The sequence below is a fragment of the Caretta caretta genome, chromosome 1, assembly GCF_965140235.1.
Source record: "Caretta caretta isolate rCarCar2 chromosome 1, rCarCar1.hap1, whole genome shotgun sequence".
NCBI classification, from domain to species: domain Eukaryota; kingdom Metazoa; phylum Chordata; order Testudines; family Cheloniidae; genus Caretta; species Caretta caretta.
The window spans coordinates 51,856,109-51,877,884 of NC_134206.1; the positions used below are offsets into that span (position 1 = coordinate 51,856,109).

At 36.5% G+C, this 21,776-nt stretch overlaps 1 protein-coding gene across 4 annotated transcripts in view; it reads right to left on the minus strand.

Annotated features, from left to right (window-relative positions):
• Positions 1-876: 876 nt before the first annotated feature.
• The window catches only part of DCLK1 (doublecortin like kinase 1), a 335,098-nt gene continuing 314,198 nt past the window's right edge, over positions 877-21,776 (minus strand). For 3 of the 4 annotated variants that reach the window (XM_048847670.2, XM_048847680.2, XM_048847697.2), the window contains 2 exons: positions 19,802-19,915; positions 877-5,347 (listed from right to left, as the gene is read on the minus strand). In XM_048847670.2, coding sequence (XP_048703627.1) covers positions 5,183-5,347; positions 19,802-19,915 — 279 coding nt within the window. In that variant the 3' untranslated portion in view covers positions 877-5,182. Of the gene's footprint in view, positions 5,348-14,722; positions 14,797-19,801; positions 19,916-21,776 lie in introns of all 4 variants that reach the window. The other variant, XM_048847689.2, reaches the window with a different exon arrangement.

Genomic DNA, 21,776 nt, shown 5'->3' on the forward strand with positions numbered 1-21,776 from the left:
TAATACTGTACTCTAATTTGGTTGTTGGGTTTAATGTGTGGGTGCTGGGTGTTGGTGGTTGCCTGTGGTATGCAGGAAGTCAGACTAGATGAACTGGTGGTCCCTTCTGGCCTTTAACTGTACGATTCCATCAGCAGACAGCAGGGAGAATACACAGTATTACCATGTGAACTTGAAATACCTGTTAGTTTTTTGTTGCAATAAAATTGCAGGAATAGCCTCTCTCTCAAAAACTGAGTTTTCTTACTGGTTTTCAAAGCACCCAAAAGTTTTGAACTATCAATGTTATAGTCCAAACCTGTAAAACTTGTGTTAAAACCAAGCCATTTTTGAATTACCCACACAAAAATGGTCTGAAGCAAGATCCCCATTTTTTGTACATACTTCTAGGATATAAATGTCAAAAGGGCCAAGCTGATTTCCCTCATATTTTAGGAGGAGAATCACTCTGGGATGAGGAATCATGTGCCACATATCCGTCTGAAGCATATTTTTACGATCCAACTAAAAACCTTTGAGATTAGGAGTTTAGAATGGAAATACTAACACAGCCTGATCCATGACAGTGCTAGAGGGCACTACAATAACATTAGGAAACCTCTCCCTGCCCACAATCTAAACTAAATAGGGGATGCCATTTGCTAATGTGTACCATGGGGCAGCAAATAACAGTGATTTAATGTACTTGACCTGTGGCATTGCAACCCCCTGAACCAATTTTCCTTTAAAAATAAATAAATAAATGAAATATGCCTCAGAGGGTAAAGGATTGCAATTTAGCTCATATATATCTATCAGTTTCAACGGTACCTGACAAGCCTTCTCAGTGCTACACACTATTATATGTAAGCACTCCACTTTATACAGAACCACCAAGCTTTTTGAGTAGTTTATTCACAGGTTTGGCTTTGCTTATTGTAGTATGCACCACATTTAAATTAGATGTAAAGCAATAACATTTTCAATGACTGGAGTCTCACTTTTCCCTTTAACAGTCTGAGCAAATTAATGTATTGGTTGATCATCAACAAGTAAACAGTTTCTGCTACAATGTCAAGAAAAAAAGTGTGTTCATTCATATGAACAGTTCTCATCTACAAAGATTTACACAATGCATGTAATGAGATCGCTTTTCCCTAACTAGTACACTACCAAACTGAAAAGCTGGTTCTTAGGACTCTCTTGAAATTACAATATTGTTTGTTTACCAAAAAGAAAGACAGTCTCAGTCACCTATGCCACCATTGTAAGCTCTATATTAAGTACTTAAAAAGAAATTCTGGAATCACTTGTGAAATTAATAAAATGTATAACTACAGACTTACACTGCATTAATGATACATATTATTCCTGTGACAAGTTAAACTAAAAATAAGATTAATTTGGTTATAGAAATTCCTTGAACAACAACACTTAAATTATTTTAAACTTTAAATTTTCCAAGAATTTTCTGAAAAATTAGCAAACACTGGCTAAAAATGCAAAGCAGTTTGGATACACCAATGTAATCAGCATGCCTTGTGCTTTTCTGTTAACCCTCTGAGTACAACTATAATATCCTGGATCTTTTTGTAGATAAATGCTAATAAGATTATATCTAATGGGGTTGCTGATTTCCATTTTCACATGATAAACACATTCTAAATGTATTCAGCACAATACTCAAAGTGCACAAAGATTTGAAGGGCACCATCACATATGAGTATTGCATTTACCATGAAGTTAGTTTACTGCAGGTAAATGCACCAGAAGACAGAGTCAGTTAGCAACATGCATAAAAAATAATGAAGTGGTGCATTTACAGACTGTAAATACAATGCATATTTTCTTTTTTGTTGTATTTTAATGTTTAGCACCAATATAATGTGTAAAGTGAAGACACTGGATGGTTTACAGGAAAATGACTGCTGTGCTATAAGAAAAGGAGTACCAGTGGCACCTTAGAGACTAATAAATTTCTTTTTCTTTTCTTTGTGCGGATACAGACTAACACGGCTACTACTCTGAAACCTGCTATGCTATATGCTCTCATATTAGATTTTTAATTGAATTCATATTAGAAACTGTCCATTAGCCGTAATCTGTTCAGTTTCCTTGACGAAAGTTTAGATATTCTAAGGGTCACACCTTCTGGACTCAGTTACACCCAGGAAATTAGTGGGGTTACAAAGGTGTAAATAGAGGCAAAATTTGGCCTTGTATTTCTTTGGCAAACAAGCATCAACCAGTAACTATTTGAAACCTTAATTTTATAATCCGGATACCCTCTCTTTTAAAACTGTTAAACTATTCCAATAGTTTTTCTGGAAACCATGAAAAGGCCCCATTCAACAATTTGGTGCACATTCTCTAAGGGGCCTAAAGAATGTAACTGTAAAATGTTATAGGAGCTATGTCAGTAAAATGTGAGCCAAAGATCAGAAATTTGCAAGGGATGAGTGGAAATTTCAGGGGCTTGGGTTATTTTTATACAGGTTTTAAGTGGTACAATATGGTGTACGATGGAGCCAAACATCTTATTTTAATGATAGCCCTGGAGTCTAAAACAAAAGCAAAGGTGAGAGGAAGATCTCAAATGGATTTCAACTGACACTACACATTCATGAGACGAAGCATTTGCTTTATACTTGTTTTTTCCCCTATTCTATTTAATTAAGAAGAACGAACATTGTCCTTGTTCCTTTGAAACTGCCAACGTTTTGCCGATAGTCAAAGAGCATGTGTTATTAATGGACACTTTTGATTGCCATATAAATAAATATCTTTATAGTTGCATCAAGTTGCATCTGTTCTAAAGAGAAGGCTGTATTGTAAGGTGAGGGATTATATTAGTTGCTGTAAATCGGCATTGACTTCAATGGAGCTACACTGAGTTACACCAGCTACAGGTCTAGCCCTGTGTAAAAGTACACCCTGAATATTGATTCACTGTGGCCCAAGTCCTACCCACTCTTCCACTAGAGTAGAGGACACGCATGTAATACAATTGAACTGGTACTGCTACCGAATGGGGTGACACCAAGATGACTCCATACCTACCATGAAGTCTCTTTGTGCAGTCTCTTTAGGGGTAACTGTGCATGGTCAGATGATCTGCCACTATATAGCTCTTTTGCCCTCCCCCCCAACCTTGACAGGGGGGGCACAATAGCCAGGAAGCACACTCCAAACTCTGAAGTTTAGTTGTGCTGTAGCTACTTATCCCATTACCCCTATGGAGTTCCCCAGAAACCTACTGAGTTTCTCTCCTTGGGGCACAACTAATTTTATACTTTAACCAGTGTTCCTCTGGTTAAAGGAATGCTTCCGTTGCCAATAAAGGCCTCAATCCTGTAATCTGATTGAGACCCTTACACTTCTGTGCAGCATCCCACTAAAGTCAATGGGGCTATGTAGAGACATCAGGGATCAGATGGATAGATTGAAACCAAAGAACTCTAATCAATGTTTTCCATCACTTGAATGAAAACTCATGAAATGAGGTTCCCTTGGTTCAAAATGTGTTAAATGTTTGATATAATACTTATACTGGACACAACGAGAGATGGGCACATTCTAAAGAGAGTGGAGAAGAGAAGGGAATTGACCTAATCTGTTTACACACATGCCCTTCAGTGAGTCTTTTGAGATTTCAGGAAAAGATGGCACCTGGCTCCAGGGATTGGTACTTTAGGAATGCAAATCAATAGTAGGATGGATCCGACAAGACCCTCACTTTCAGAATTGCCATGGTTTTCATTGGGAGTTCTGTGAGCACAGCCCCAAAATGTAAAACCAACACGTGAAACATCAAAGTTAATATTTTCTGCTCGGGTCTTATATTTATTTATAATTTGGAAAATCAAATTTTGGAAATGTGTCATTTTTCACTCAACTAGTGCCACGTTTGTGTGAATATGGGACTGTTTTCACGCAAATGATCCTATTTGAAGCAAAAGTTTGTGAAGTATAACTTCTCTGTGAAATTGGCTTTTCTTTGTACACGGATGAAATGAAATGCTAACACACTGACTTGAGGTTTAACACCCTGTACATGTGTTTTTCACACACACCCCTCCCCCGTATATAATAGCACAGATCTGCTAGATGAATAGTTTTTAGTTTTTCCGCTCTAAGACAAAATTCTCATTGATGTCAATGAGGACAGCAGGATTTCACCCAAAGGCTTTTCTTAAATGTTAACATGCCAGGTATTTTCCCCAATTTATAAATAATGTCACTATTGTAAGGGTAATTCTCTTTCCTTTAATGCTGGATTTTTCCTTTCTCTCCCATAAAAGACTCTCTCCTGGTAGTAATCACAGTGTATCTATGAAAAAACATGATTGTGTTGAGAGGAGTATTCCCTCTTCAAAATCCAAAAGCTATAGAGAAACTAATAGCTCTCCCCTATCTGTACATCCTTGTGTGTGTGGCAGGGAAAAGTTTTAGAATTAGATCTTTACATACCAAAGCATGGTAGAATGTGCCATTCACCCACCTCTCATGACTCTGCCACTACTACACGACAGCCACTAGCAGCCAATAATATGGAAGCAACAATTTTTTATGGTATCACCTCAGGTAGATTGTTATGAGGAGGTCCTACCACCGATTTTCCATTTATCCTGTATGGTACCTACCAGTAATGGTCAGCCGCCTGTGGTAGAATATCATAGAAGCTTAGAATACACTGTTCTAAAACAAGGTTTTTAAAAAGCCCCGATTTGCAATCACTCAAATAGAGTAGCATTTGGATATTGTTTTGGCCAGAACACTTGGGAAAGAACTAAGGAGATGGGGGGAAAAGATATGTGCTATAAACTTCATCACAATAAAGCCCTACTGTGGGCCATCAAGGCTAAAGATTATTATGCACTCAGAGGGTTAACATGTGCTAAAATTACAAACTGCAGGTCCTAGCATGACTGATGAAAACATTCATTGCTCTTATCTTAAAAAAATGCAAAATAGTCTTAACCCTTTGAGGATCATATTAGCAGCAAGTCACAATCTAGACAGAGCACAAGTATCATTCCAGTCAGTTAAGAAATTATTATTACAAAGATACTGTAAACACCCTTTTCTGTTCCATCATTCGAGCATTAGTGCTAGATAGATCAGATGTAACTGTTTCACACAGGTTTGAAGGATTTTCAGAATCTCAAAGGGTTAAGCCAAGACTTTGAGCAAAAGTGTTTTATTAAAAGGGTGAGTTAGGTGAGCGAACAGTCTCAGATGAACTTGGTGAATAGTCTTCCGATTCAGAGTTGAGTTCAGGTGGAGCTTGCTGAGCCTTATATCGTCCCCTCACATCCTGGTTGCGTCTTCGTCGGAAAACCTGCCTCTCCTTATCAAGAGCGGTGGTCTGGCAGGGGCATAAAATGAGAATAAATGAAATTAGGCTGTGTGAGAAATGCAAAGCTAATGAAAAACATGCATTTGTATGTGGGCCTGCAAATACCAGGGATAATAAATGTTCAGGCCAAATTAAACCTGTTCTGTTTCAGTCAGTTTTGAAAGGTTTAGCCCACAACATAGCTAAACTTTTAAAAAAGTGCATTTCCCAAAACTTAAGCAGCAACATGACATCAAGCATATATAGTACCATATATATGGATGCCATATGTTCAACTTCTGGATGCTATTAATTTCACAGAGTAATAAATTCAGATTTCAAGCCAAATACCAGCTGACCTTCCCCCTTCCTTCTCAAAGTATAAATCTTTTCCTACAGGCAAGGTATAGATATAGGATTGTCTGTTCCATTTGACCTAATGAAGGTTGATACACATTCACTCATGTTCAAATCTGTGAGATTGTCTAACAAGGATGGATTGTGATGAAGTTGTCAGCTAAGAAAGAAAGGTAACAAAGAAGCTAACTCAGCTCTTTAAAACCTCCTCATGCTAAACCATTTGAGGCTCTGCTGTTGGGAAGAACACTGGTGAGCTCTTTTTGAAGACTGCATTCAATCTGATCACCTTGCCTAAAAATATTATCGACTAAACCCAAACTAAGTGAAGTCCACGCTAATTTTATACAAAATGACTATTTTTTCTAAAGGTGTCTGAATTTACTTGGCCAAATCCTCCCTCCCTCCCTCAACATATTTCCTGCTACTGGTCGAGATTTCTGCTGTAATGAGACTGATATCATTCATAGACAAGTTTCTCATTTGGCTTGGTCTTGCAGTGAAATCAATGGAAGTTTTGCCACTGACTCCAATGAAGCCAAGATTTCACCCATAATCTTGAATATAGGATATTCTTCTGTAGCCACTGAAATTACTGTGATGTTACAAATTCAGCATTACGGTTTTGATTCAGGAAAGCACTTCAACACACACTAAACTGCTTTCCTAAAGGGGGATGCTTTCCTAAATCAGGGTCCATGACTCCACTGCAAGGGCAAAATGGAAAAGAAGGACTGTTAATGAGAAAGCCCTTAAAATGTACATAAATATCTGATCTCTAGTGAAGAGGCAAAGATAACTATGGAATATATGTAGAAACGGAATGGATTTAAATTTTAAGTCTGACATATTAGAAAGTTTTTCCCTAGCATATGTGTCACCCTGTAAATGAATGCGGCCAAGAGGTTATTCTGCTTCAAAGGGTTTATTGTTTTCTCTTGGGAGATACATGACCGTTTTTCCTCTTGAAAATTTACCAGTTATACTGTGAGCCTCATCAGAGAACAGAGATACATTTATAGCTAGACTATTTTTGAGAACAAAATGAAAACTAAATCCATCACGGTGGTGCAGAATAGCATTATAGCAATCCATGCTCAAATAATGCAATCAAAGTTCAAAAATGATGTAATAAAGACAGAAAGATGGACAGAGCACAGAGCTACTACAGCAAATGGATTTAGTTAGGCTGAATTGCTGAACTATTTTTATATCAAGAACCTATAGAGCGCTATTACACAAAGAGGTAAAAATAATTAACTTGGATAAGTTTCAGAGTAGCAGCCGTGTTAGTCAGTATTTGCAAAAAGAACAGGAGTACTGGGGGCACCTTAGAAACTAACCAATTTATTTGAGCATAAGCTTTCGTGAGCTACAGCTCACTTCCGATGAAGTGAGCTGTAGTTAACTTTGATAAGTTCATCCTTAACTTTAAACAATAATTGTTACAAAATACAACACTTATTGTCTGCTGAAGATTTATTTGTTTACTACTAATCTTTTATTTATGAAATTTAATTAGTATTTTTCAGTATCTTGGACATTTCTTAGCCTTAAACCAACTGGATTTATGATTATGTTTTCATGATTAGATGAATATCTTGATCATTTACACACAGTGAATATACTGCATACCGTATATAATTCTCCATGAAAATTGAAAAGAATGGCATATATGATCATTCTATGACATACAGATTTCCATTTACAAGACATTTTTGTGCTTTTGGGATATAGGAGTTTATTTAAAGGTTATACCACAACATGTCACCCTGCAGTTAATCCTGAAGTAATAGATACTCTTGAATAAAACACACTAGTTTATTTTGAAGTCTAATCCAATGTTATTGTCTTTTTTAAAAAGGACCAAATTATAAACCACCTAAAATGTTCTGCCCGTCAGATAACTAAGCATCATGACATTTATTGTGTTTAAAGTCATCTTGGTGTATAATGGAAAATCCAACAGCCTACTCTGCTGTCATTGTTAAGGGACCTTTGGGGGCCATTTTATTTAAAATACACAAATACATTAAGTGGTGCTTTTAGTTTCAAAGGATAAAACATTTAAAGATGTAAAAAAGGCTATTATGTCACATAGTCCAACCCCCTCCTAATGTAGGATTAATTCCCTAGACCACATTTTTAGCATCTGTGTCCAATATAACATTTCACTGTTGGAAAGTTTTTCCTGATATTCAGTCCAAATTCACCCTTGAATTTAATCTCATTGCTTCTAATCTATCAGGGCTTGTCTGTAGCTTTGTGGCATTATGTATTTTCACTCCCTGTTGGAGAGACACCAAGAATCTTTTTACCCACCCAGAAGACTCATTAGAGAAATGTATAAGGTGAGAAAGAGACAAGTAGGAGGAATCCTTATCAATATACAGTTGATGAGAAAATACAACATAATATGTTTCACTCTACAGCCTTTCACATGTTGTAATTATAGCATGAACTGTTTCTGCTTCTCTCAATAGGTTCAATCTTGAGAGGTACTGAGCATTCCCAACTCCCACTGAAGTTGCAGGACTGGGCCAATGCTGCCCTGCGTGTGGATCACGTACTTCGAACTTATGGTTTCTATAACTGCACAAATAATCTCATTAAAATGCATTCTGAGCACATTTTAATTTTCATTCAATGTATAGATTCATATTCATAGATTCCAAGCCCAGAAAGGACCATTGTGATCATCTACTCTGACCTGAGCAACACAAGCCATAGAACTCCCCACAAATAATTCCTAGAGCATATCTCTTAGAAAAACATCCAATCTTCATTTAAAAATGGTCAGTAATGGAGAATCCACTATAAACCTTGGTAATTTTTTTCTAATGTTTAATTACTCTGACTGTTAAAAATTATGTTTTATTTATGAAGCCACAATTATCTCTCTCCTCTGAAGAAGTTCAGCATGCAACAGATAATTCTGTGGAATGTGAGGAAATGGTTGTGTACACTGTAGAAATAAAAGAATGCATGGTTTACTTACTGTACCTTGTGTCACCTAGGGGCATATTCTAAAAAATGGTTAATTTGTGACAAAAATCGGCAACCTGTTTTGTAGCGAAGACCTCTTAAATACATTGCCTGGATGCTCAGCCAATATAGTATGCTTTAATAGATTTATTATTTCATCTGCTATTCAGCTGGAAGGTTCACTGGTGCATGAACTGGTCCATTATGGATTTTCAGGGCATTTCTACTTTAAGCTATTCTTTCAATAAATAATAAGAGGATCTGAAGTACACTTATGCCTCACAGGGCTGCAAATCCCAGATTTTCATTACCATATTTTAGCATTTCTTCTCAGCTTGAGGTGAGAGGGTGAGAACTTTGAGGACCAGACTATATTGGTGGTAACCAAATTAAACTATAGCTTATTTACATAAGATATGTAGCTGTCCTCTTACAATCCACCTGAGGAAATATAAAGCTACTTATCCAATAGCAGGTAAGTGGATTGCCTTCAACAGTTTGGTGCTGATGGGCCTGAAGCATCCTTTGCTAAGCACTAATGTATTTTGTATCAACATTTAGTACTCCTGATACCCAGTACCATATGGTCAACAAGCTATTTTTGTGAATAAAAATTATGTATTTGGAAGCAACAGAGACATTTTATAGTCATTGTTCCTGCCATACTAATGTGGGGCATTTACCATTTCTCCAAGATCTTATCATGTGTGATATCTTTTTCCTGATTTCTAACTGGTAATATTGCAGCACTCCCGAATCTCACACAGGTTTTTCTCCATGACAAATATTGAATGCGGTGCATCTGGATAGGTGCTCACTACTACGTCTGCTTTGAAATATGTGCTGGATTTGCAATGGGAAGAATCCATTTTAGCTGTTAGGTCATATTTTCTGTCAGTCAGTAATTACTGGATTTAAGTAATTGTATTTTATGAATGTGAACAGTGACTGTTTTTCTTTTCTTTTCTCTTCTCTTAATTTATTTTTAGCCTCCAAAAAAAATTATTCATTTCATTAATAAAAGAACATTATTGTGCATTTTGCCTCTTAGTCCATCCATTATTCATACTAGCTAGGAGACTGAACTGGAGATGCAGCTGTTCACATGTTAGTCTAAGAAACCCTTTCCTTCTCTCACTGTCCATCTGCAGGGAAATATTTGCAATTTGCTTGCCATTTTGGAGATCCTTTGTTAGCACATGGAATTAAATTGACATAACTATTGAAATATTGACATTTTCCTCCTGTTTTATTATTTTTAAAAGATCTGTTTAGATGTTTCCAGCTGGGTAATTTGTTCTATTTGTATAAGGTTCTGGTTGGTGACCTCAATACGTTGTGATGTGTTACAGTAGATTTTATTAATGGTAAAAATGACCACTAATGCGGTAATAGTAGCAGCTCTACAGTGTTAGGACAAGAGGTCTTGCACATGTTTCTTCATAGGCTTCTCAGGTATATACACAACCTCTCCCATACCCTCCCACCCAAAAAAAACCAGTTTCATTTATGCTTCATACTACACTGGTACATATATAAAAAAAGACAAGTATAGTACATGTATGACCACTGGATTCACAATTCTGTATTTCAGTTTATGTTTATTATTTAACATCTCTGTTCTTAGGGATATGACTTCTCAGCTGGTTTAAATTACATGTGTATGAAACTTAGTTCAAAGCTGTTTGCATGGGTGCAATTTTATTTATAATTTGTAAATCAGTTGCGGTTTTCTTAGTCACAGAGCGGCAGAGAGATTTTAAATGACTTGAGATGTTTGTCTATTTTCACCAGGGTCAAATTTACAGAAGGGCTTCATTCTTTGAATAAAGTAAATTTTACAGATAAAGTGTGATTGCCCACCAGCTTGCCCCTTGTGCAGTCACTTACATCGGTACAAAGGGTGTATAACATATAAATACAGTATTTTGACTCTGTAGCAGTTTGGACAGGTGTAGATGACTGTACTAAGATGCAATGAGGAATCAGGAACACTATGAACAGAGTGGGATTTTGGAATTTGAAATGAGTTATTCAGCTTGAAAAAAACGCAGCTACTGTGAGCATCATATTTTTAAAAGTCAATGATTACATGAATTCAGGGTTGTTAGGATGCTACAATTTCATTACAAATCAATGGATAAGCCCAATGCAGTTGCCTCTGTCATTACATGATAAATATTTTAATGACCTTCCCACACCTTTTCTTGATATCATATTAGCTCCCCTGGAGTTTATAGAATGTCAGTAGACATATCACAAAGAAGATATAAAAACGAAGTTACTCTAGGTACACCTATGCTAGGGTATTCTTAATATTCTGATTTCAACTCTCAAATGCCACAAGATTCAAACAACACTCTCAACAATAGGTTAAAAAATATATAGATTCAGACATAAAGCTGCAAGAATAAGAAAATTCAACTGACCTTCTCTTGCTAAATTATGCAAAGTACTGAAGTCAAAATGGGCTTCTGTCAAGGGGTTCAAGTAATATAGGTGATCTTACATACCTATACACCGCACATTGCAACACTTAGACCCAATGACACCATTCCCTCTTAATATTCTGATTAAATCCTTGAAGATCAGCAAACTCACCAAACACTCTCAGGTTGTTAAGATCCTCAATTAAATAAACCCTAAATAGAGATTCTTATAAGAGGGCAAGAAACGAGCCAGGTTTGTTTGTTTGTTTCTGTCAATGAACATCCAGTAGTTGAGAACGTGCAATAAAAGCACATTTTATTTTTGGCTTTTTAAAAAAGAAGCTCATTGAAGAGCACAGAGTGCTGCTATAAAACAACATCTCTGCATACAGAGCACTGTAGGTGTTCACAGATCTCCTCTGCCAGAGTGCTCATCTATAATTGCAGAGAAAAGAGTGTGTCATTGGGAGTACATATCCTACAATAATATATGCAGCTTTTAAAACTTATATCACATTTGGGGCTTAAACAATTTACATGATCTAACATTTTTATTTAGGCTTCTTTTACTGAACTAGTTTATCATATTATTTTCTGTTATTTGTATACACAAAACACTGTGTAATACCTTTTCCAGTTATTATGCACAATATGCTGCAATTGTTACTTCAGGAAAAGATTTTTAAGTGTACTACATCTCAATGTGGAAATACTTTCAGGAAACAAAGTCACTACATTTAAAATACTGCAGGTGCTCTTTGTGGCAACAGAGGAAAAATAGCACTTTGAGGGGGCAAAGTTAGCATTCAAAAGCAGAATTAGGAATCTTGAGCACATTAGGGAGGGACACATTTAGACTACAGTAAGGAAATGGTTTTCTGGTTCATTGAAAGTGGAAACATTGTCATTTTTGGAGAAGAATAAGAGAAACTAGAGGATCAAATAAGAAAAGGATCAGTGGTTAAGCGAAGCAATCAAGAGCTCAATTATGAAAGAACGCATGAGCATTAAATCTCTCTTTGGATTCTTCTTTATATATTGGCCATATTTGCGATCACAGATGAGTTTTCAAGGCCTGTGGCAAATGAACTGTTGTACAAGAGTGAAGGGATGAACCCTGTATGTATTATCGTTGAGAATTTGCAAAGTTCTATGAATAGTATAACAAGTACTAAGTGAAAATAGTTTTACTACTTTCTTAAAATGTTGGTCACTACAGTGGTTATTTGAATGCTCCTGTTTCTATGGAGATGAAAGACAAAGCATTTGCAATCAGTGCAGATAATGTGTATGTAATAGTGTTGATTCTGGGACTCTCAGGTATTATAACATTTCCTAATTAAGCACATACGTCTATGAGTTTTTAGCACCACTTTCCCAATTTGGTTTTACACACTGAGTGCACTGTTTAGAACAGCACTAATTATAAACATTGTTACTGCCCCCAGCTGGAAAACAGCAGTTTATGTATGAATAAGAGAGATTATCACCCGTCTGCTCCAGCCCATTATTCAAGGATATGTCACTTTGTATGCTGATGGAAGCCATTACTAGCATTTTAGTCAAATGGCCTTTTTATATTGTTTATTTATTTACCTATTTGCTGGATTGGAGTTTTCCCCAAGCCCCCAGATGTACAGTTTGTTTTAAAACCTGGGCTACATAGTTAAACTGAGTCAAGGCCAGTCAGATTAGAAACATTTCACTATTTTCTCACAAATTCCTCTCTCTAGAGGTTTGCGCTCTCTGATGCTGGAGACATTTTTATTTAAATAGAGACCTACATGACAAATAGAAACACAATGATTCTGTCTTTGTATAAAAGAAAAAAATAGCATAAGTAAAATAGCCATGCAGGCACATCATAGATAATGGTGCTATTCAGAACGAAACATTTTAGCTCTTTGACAAAGTTCTATTTGATTCAAAATATAAACTTTCCTCAATGAGCAAAATGAAAAAGTTATGATAAGACTTCTCTAGCTTAAACTTTGCTAAACCTCCCACTTATAATCCACAGAACATACCAGTGACTCCCTCCATTTCTCAATAAAGAAAAAGTGCAGATGCCAAAGTGAGGTCTCACTAGGATATTACTTTTACAAAATACACATCATTTTATTTACTAGGATACTCTGAAACATTATGTCAATTGAGAAAATAGATGAATAGAGTACATAAATAAAGTGATTTATGGAAATTTCAGTAAGTCTCCCAAAATAGATGAATAAAGTACATAAATAAAGTGATTTATGGAAATTTCAGTAAGTCTCCCAATCACAAAATATGAATTAGTAAGGTGCTACTACATAAACCAGTACAAATTTGAGCACTTTTATGGAAACTATTTCTCAGTTAGTCATCATAACCAGCATCTATATGGTGTACCTGGACTAACTTTTTGCTTCTCATCTGAAGGGTACATCAAGGAGGAAGAGCTATTTTTCTCCTTCATGACCATTTAAAAATCTACTGAATTTTCATAGGCATATTTTTGGTGTGTTCGGAGGACTGCTAACTTTTGTGGAAACTGTGCTGTAGTCTGATCCATCCAATCAGTGACATGAGGGGCAGATTTCTACATTACTGTAAACATTACCATTTTGCTAATGAAGTTAATTTAATGAAGAATTGTTCCATACACAGAACAGGCCTTCCCCTGCCTCCCACAATGAAAAGCATTTCTCTGGGCTTGAACAACCGCAGGTGTTAGCAAAAATATTCAGTTGGGACTCATTTTATCTTCCCAGATATCACAAATCAAACCCTGTAAGCAATAAGGGGATAAGAGCCAGCAAATAAACACTTGATGAAAATACCAGGGACACCTGACTGATTGAGGAGGTATGGGCCTGACATTAGCAATCAGCAGAATCCCTCTTTTCACCCACTCGAAAACAACCACCCCAGCCAAAGTCCCATTTGATCACACAGGTCAAGTCAACTAATAACAACCCTGACACAGTTACGCAATGTAGGAAAATATTAAAAACTGATTCATGCAATATTGTTAACAAGGGGTTTTAAAAATAAAAAGAGAACATACATAAATGTGCATAATTAGAAAACACAAGCTTACCAGCACATACAATGCATTATATTTCAGTAAACTTGGGAGAGCTTCTAAGTACTATGTTAGGTAAATGCATTGTTCAATCTAAGATAAGGATTGTGTTTGATGGGTTAAAAATGACAGTATATAGTTCCACATCTCATATAGAAGAGAAAAAAATATATGCTGAGATCTTGTTGCTGTTCCAGGTGTTTAAAAACAGAAGTGCACAGGAAGCAGATCCCTTAACCAGCAATATGGGGCAGGGGGTGGGGGGGGAGGCAATTGCTGCAGCATATCTGGTAGATTTTCTATATACACTGTCCTTTTAACTATAAGGAAAATTGATACTGAGCATGTGCAATGAAGAGAAAGCTGGCAATGTCAGTGTGAATAATGGGTGAAAAAAAGGGAATGACGGGGTGTGGCATCTCAATCAAGATTAAAATGAAACTGATAAAGCAGCATATGGACTGGATAACAAATCAAAAAGCATGTTTATCCACTGAAGGAACTGGTTAATGGAGACTGCCAGCACGTTGCCATGGAAACACTGACTGTTGGAGCTGCACCATCTCATACCTTATCCAATACATTCCTGGTTGTTGGTAGTAGTCCAAAGACCCTGATCTCTTGATGGTAAACCCGTGGTCCAGCTGAGCAGAGAGAAATGGGGCAACTCAGTGGATCGATATTATGCTAAAGAATTAAGACTCCAGACCAAGCTGTTCCTTATTTAGTGCATATTGACTGTTTTCAGTTTCACAAGGCACTTATCTAACATCCTGAATCTATGCACTGGAGACAAAAAGTAAGAAAAAGAATAAAAAAAGAAAAAAAAAAGAAAAGAAAGTAGCCCTAGCTTCTATCTTGTTATATTAGAAGCCATTTTATTTAAACTGAAATGGAGTTTGTGAAATAAGTAACTTAATGCATAATGCATTCATTTAAAAGTCTAACAAATATCCTGGTATCTCCAAATATAGAAGTGCCCCTTTAAGTTGCACATAATGGTAATGAAAAAATATCTTTTGCAATTAAACAGAGGTTTAATATTTTTTAAAAAACACAGTGTTAGCCATCACAACAAGCAGGCTACACAGACCACATCAGGCTTAAATTAGACTACTTCATAATCATGGCATGTGTAAAGATTAAAAGAATCCGGTTTTGATATCCCATCAATTATGGTAATTCTGTTTTTTTTTTTTAAATGTTAGCCTTGGAGAGCAGGACTTCTCAGGTTCATGAACATTGCACTGTTTGTCATTTCACCTTACATCTCAGGCTTAAAAAGATAATGGTAGAAAGCTGTGATGTAAAATATTCATTAAATTGCAGCAATTAAAGTCAAAATGGAAAATTAACTTAGTATTGTGTAAAAAAAAAAAGGGTAAAGTGTGTGCTTAAAAATATAACTTTAAATTGTACATATTGTTCTAAATTGAGGTTATCATTAGCAGTGGAATGTGCATAGAAAAAGAAAGTGTTTTATTTTCTCTAACCCTTTTACACTGCACTAACATGTATTTGGGATAGCCTTTAACAGAGGATTAGATACAATTTTAGAGGGGGTCAAACTGGAGAGACACTCTGCCCAGTTTAATCTGAATAATTTGATAACTTTCACATTTTGCTCTACAAAAGGAAAGAACATTGTGTGTTTCCTTAAGACTGTGGCATACTGGTGCAATACTCATGATAGTTACTAATTCTAGATTGAGAAAGGCCGGTTAACATGTCTCTAGGTATCAGTTATTTAAACTGTAGTTAGCATCTAACTTTAAATTTTACTTACACTTTCAATACAGACATAAAGAGAAATATTTAATAATTTATTCTGTTTTCTTAAATCAATGCATGTTTCATCTTATTTAGAATTATTTAAAGGCCACTTCCTGTTCAAAAGATGCGGACCTTGCACCCATACTTCATTTTTCATTGAGTTTCAGTAGATTGATCTACTATTGCCATCTGCTGGCAGCCGATTATACTGCATCTCAAGTACACAAAAGACAAGGTTTTTTACAAATTGAAATTAAAAGTATTGCACTAAAATATTATAACTAACAGGATGATGTTACGATTGTTTTAGGAGGGGATTTATTCTTTGAATTTTAAAATGTTACAACTATCTAAGCAGAAGTCAAACAATATTTTAGTTACCATGGAGACTACAGGCTAAGAAAAACAGGTTATAAATAATAATTATAGAACAACAACAGATAGAAATTTAAGTCATTTGTTCTTCCTCAAACTGAGCAAAAATAATAGACTAAAGCTTTTTTCTCTCCTCCACATTTTAAGAAAAGCCCACTGTTAAAATGTCACTTTTAATTTTATTTTATAATCACTAGAATGTATTTTAAATACCTCACTCCGTCCTTCTCCCACCCCATGATAAAGCAGCACCAATTTGGTTTCCACAAATGACAGAGGCTGTCTGCGACAGGCAGAACGCTGCAGACAGAGGAATTGGTTACCATCTCTAGACACATTGGCAGACCATCAGCTGTCAGAACAGCTTTTTTCTTTCTTTATGCTACATGGTTCCCGTGAGCCTCAAGCTGGGATTTACTCCCGTAGCCAAGTCAGGGACCTCACACAACCTTAACATAATGTTATCATTAGTCTTTTCTTCTGTCTTAATAATGCCAAAAAACAAGCACAAAAGTGACAACATACAAGCAAAGCTTTAACATTCCAGACATGAACATAAATTGAACTATGCTCAGTTAATAGAATGTATTGCAATACATCTTTGAATATTAAAGCATTTTTTAAAATTGATTTTTATTTCCTCTTGATTATTCCAGACAGAAAGAGTATAATTACAAACCCATAGGGTACTGACATAGAGTATTGTTGTTGTTGTTTTTTAAAAAAACCTCTTTCAAAACATCTGGTTTTATTTGAGAAATAATTACCAGCTCTCTTCTTTAGTGGCTGGAGACATTATAACTAAGCAGTCAAGTCATTAATTTAAAATATTCAAAGGAAAGAGTGTGACGACATCCTTGGAGAATTCAACAAAAATTCTAGTGCTAAACTTTAAACAGATTATTTAATAAATGCTTGCTATTAAACATGCATTTTACATTTTTTTAGTGAAATGTTAGATTTATATATAAGAAAAATGCAGTCATGGAACTTCAAAATTAAATATTTTGGTCATATCTGCTTTAGGGCTCTAATCCTGCAAATACTTATGCACATGATTAACTTTATGACAGTAGTAAAGTTTAAGAATATGCGTGAGTGTTTGTAGGATTGGAACCTGGATGAACAGATACTACTTTTACTGGGGATTGTAACCAAAGCAAATGTATGCCTCAGCAAAAAGGGTCAGTACAATATATTTGGATATTACTGAAGAAATCAACAGCTTACTAAAAGTGTTTTATACAAATAAATAAAATACACTTCCAGATGACTCTGACCTAATAACATAAACAAACTGGGGTGCAATTCCCCCCAGCCCGGCGGACCTGCACAAATCCTTATTAATTTAAGCTCCACATTAAAGGTTTGATACACAGAGCCCTGTGTGGGACCCCCATACAGTGGTGAATTTTACCCTAAGGGCATATGTATAATAAAGAATATCACTGTGAAGTTGAATTGAGAACTAAATACCGTATTTTAGCTATCCCTTTACATAATTTACAGTATATACATATATCGGCACCATAAACAGATTTTTTTTAAAAGTGCTAAGATATACTTATTGTACATTTTTAGTGCCGAACAATATGTTCCAGCATTTGGGGAGCATATGCTTTGTAAATTATAAATTTGGAACAGCCTTAGTTAATAAGCTTTATATCAATATTATCTGGCATTGTAGAAGTAAAAAAGGAGATTCCCGAAAGTAAAATGTTAATGACAATCCCATGCCAAACTTGTATTACATTAGTTTTTAAATGCAGGCACAGTGGTTAAAGGTTTTGCTTTTGGTTTTATTTATTCTGTTTATTAAGATGGGTGTTATGCATGGTATATAAAAGTTTTTTGATATTTAAATCAGCACTTGCCAGTCTGCCTTAAAATTTACACATGCACTACAGATGTGTGTAGTGCCCCAATTTTAGGAAAGTTACTGAAAGATGTTAGTTAATTAAGCCACTTTCTGGATTTTATAACAATATTTTTAAAATACTGCTAGTTTAGAGGCAGAACTCCAGAATTAACCACACCAAGGTGTGGTATCCACTCAGAAGGATGCTCTCTTAAATGTACTTTTTTAAATTCTAACACATTACCAAATTCAGTGAGTTTTTTTGCTTTTGTTTTATTTATTTCTATAATGTTTGTCAGTGGAAAGATTCACTTCACCAATGCCTTTTTCATTACTAAAATATCAAATTGCTGTCAACAATCCATTTCCAGACCAACTGGGACAAATAAAAATATTTTAAAAATTAAAAGAGGCAAGCGATGGAAGGGGGTAGGGAAAGCATCGTTTCTATCTTTTAAGCTTTGAAAGCCTTGAAAAGAGGACCTGAGCAGTACTTCTTATGGACAAGCGTGCTGGCAGTCCATTTGAAAAAGAACACAGTTTGAACTAGGCTGTTCAGAACACACTCTGTACCCATTGCTCATATGAAATGCAGGTATGTGATGTTTTACTTATGGGAGAGTTACTGTGGTATTATTGCTTGAAAATGAAAATAAAAAATGCTGACTGTATGTTAGCTGATAATTGAAAATCTAAGAAAAGCATGAGGGAAATTTGTTTCCGTGTTGAGGTAGTTTTTATTTAAAAAAAAAAAAAAAGTGAGAGAGGCACACCTTGAAATGTTAAATACTTAGTAACTTCTGATAAGTAATCTTATCCATTTTGCTGCACAAACAGTTCACACCTGCAAGCCAGATTGTGCCTGTTGAGCTGAGTTTATTTCATGCTGATTTAACTCACCATTGGAGGGGCCGAGCTGAGGAACATGAAAGTGGAAACAGTATGAGACAGTGTACATGTGCAGTCACACCATCTGCAATTTATGGAAGCTGGGAACAAACACTGAGTAATCTGATATGGGAATGGTTATGTTCAATGTGTCACTGATTGTTTGGTGACTTTATCTGGAGAATTAACATTACCATGAGTAATAAAAAAAAAAAGCTTTAAAACACAGGCCGATGTATTAAAAATAAGTAAAGGATGTGAATGTGGATAAAACAGATAGTTACTGTTTAATGGTACTTGCATAAATAATCTAATAAAATTCTGAATATCTTCTGTGCATGTGCGTGTGTGTGAGTGAGAGAGAGATACATACACATGTTCATCTTGGAGGAAAAATACAAATTTGTATACTGTACTGCATGTGCCTATAAAATTTAGCTGGACTTGGTTGAGACAGTCTCACAAGCTCCATTACTTTCAGACAATATCTAGATTGTAACTATAGCATGCAGCACAACTAAATCTCTACCCGATTTAATCGCTGCTTGGAGGGATGCAGCTTGCAAATTGTGTGTAGTGTGGTATGCAATCCTCATGCATAACTGCATCTGAAATGGTTACATTAATTTCAACGACATGGGCAACACTTCACAGTAAGTTGCGAGCCCTTGCTGTCTTTTGCTGTTATCTTCTGAATATAGACTGTTCTGTGGGCACTTTTTAAAATGTTATAGCTGTGTACTTCAGATGCTTACTGTTATGACAGAAACTCCAGCTGCTGTGCTGTTGGGTTTAGGCCCTGTGTTGAAATGCTTTTTTATCTTCCCAGCTACTGAAAGCTGATGCTCATTCTCTGGAAGGCCATCATCCTGCAAAGAAAGAAACAAAAGTTTATAGAGAAAATGCAAAATAAGGGAGAACGCTCTTTTTGCAGGATTGTGAGGTGATTCTGGAGGATCCTGCGGATGTAAAAAGTTAAATAAAAAAAAGTTTTTAATGAGATTCGTTTAATTCCATGTCAGCTTTTCCAGGAATCTATCTAAGGTGTTTGTAAGGAAACTTGTTATAATGGAACAGCCCCATTTCTCTTCTCAGCTTTAGCTAATAGCTCTCTTTCAAACTTTTATAAACGTTTGCATTTATTAACTGCCAGCTTATGGTAATTTGTTAGGTCCATAAAATGAATCCAATAAATGAATCTCAGATTGATCCTTTGTTCTGTTAATGCATTACAATCAATTAAAAGTGAAGACAACAATACTAGTTAAAAGATCATTAGTGTTAAAAAGATAAGCCCAGTTTCTCTGTTATGCAGCAAGGAAAATGTTCTTGTGAGAGAATAAGTGTGCTCCAAGGTCCTCCCTAAAGCCTTATGGAGTTCCAGTTTCAGAGAGGTGAGATTTGGCTGAATAAAATGTTATGCTTAACATTTAACCAACGGGAAAAAGTGCTCAAACTACATGCAGGCTGTCACAGAGTCCGGTCTATACCCCAGCCTGCAATCAGTCTCTCTGGAGTGACCCCTTAGTGGGCCGGGCCCGAAGGACACACACAGTTCCAACAGGGGCAGGCCTGTGGCCTCCAAGACTGGGCCTTCGGCACCAACAATCCCTGTCTGTCTCCATGCCTCTCTGCAGTGAATCCAGCCAAGCCAGAGTCCTGCAGGAGGCTGGTACTGTATCCCTCAGGGCCAATGCTCTCAGGGAGTACTTACAGTGACACAGGCAGCCTTTTCAAAGCAAGGTAACATTTTATTAGTCACCTGGCACACAGAATCTTATAGTGCTTAGGTTAGCACAGAGAGGCAGAAATTACACTACAGTACATGCCAAGCCAGTACCATGATGAGCCAGCCAAGCTGTAATGGACTCCTCCTCTGGCTCCCACCCCCCCATCCCTCTTTTGTCTTCCCAGGTTTGGGCTCCTTAGTCCCTCCAAAAAGGGATGTCCTCCTTCCGGTCACCTGACACCAGGTTCTCCAGCTCAGTTCACAAGTCTTGCCTGCTGGGGTGTGCTGCTGTCAGGTGTTGATGTTTCAGAGGTATCTCTTGCTGGATGCTATGTTGATTTGGGTTACATTTGAGACAGCTCTTTAATGAGCCAGCCCCCAGGCAGCCAGGTGACACCCATACCTCCTGCCTCCTGCACTCTTTTAGCAGGTATCAAACTTTTTTTTTTCACAATGCGAATTAGAGAGGGAAACAGAGGCACACAGGATTAATAAAAATATTCCAGAAACTTTCCACTCCATCAAAGGGGGGATGCATTTATAAAGTTCACAGGGCTTGATCCAAGCACGACCAGTGGTATTCACTAAATACTAACCTGGGAGGAGACTCCTTATAAAGTCTAGAAGGCGATTCCCCTGGCTAATTTCAATGACTCCTGACCCAGCTATGGGATAATGGATAGATGCCTGATTGATGGCTGCTGTTACAATCACTGATTGTGATATTATCACATTTAGCCTATGGCTAAATGAAGCCACAACCTACAGGGAGCTCCAGCCTTCCCTCAGGGAGGTCAAGACCTTAATGAGGGCCTACAGTTCTTCCCATGCACTACACAATATCTTCCTATGCAGCGGTGGGGGACACAGGGGTAAAGAAACATGGGCTCCAGCCAGGAAAAAACAGATAATGTTTGAGTCAGTTGTGGCCTTGTCTTCACTAAAAAAGGCATGTTCTTAACCTGAGTTAAAATCCTAGTGAAGACAAGGAAGTTTGTTTT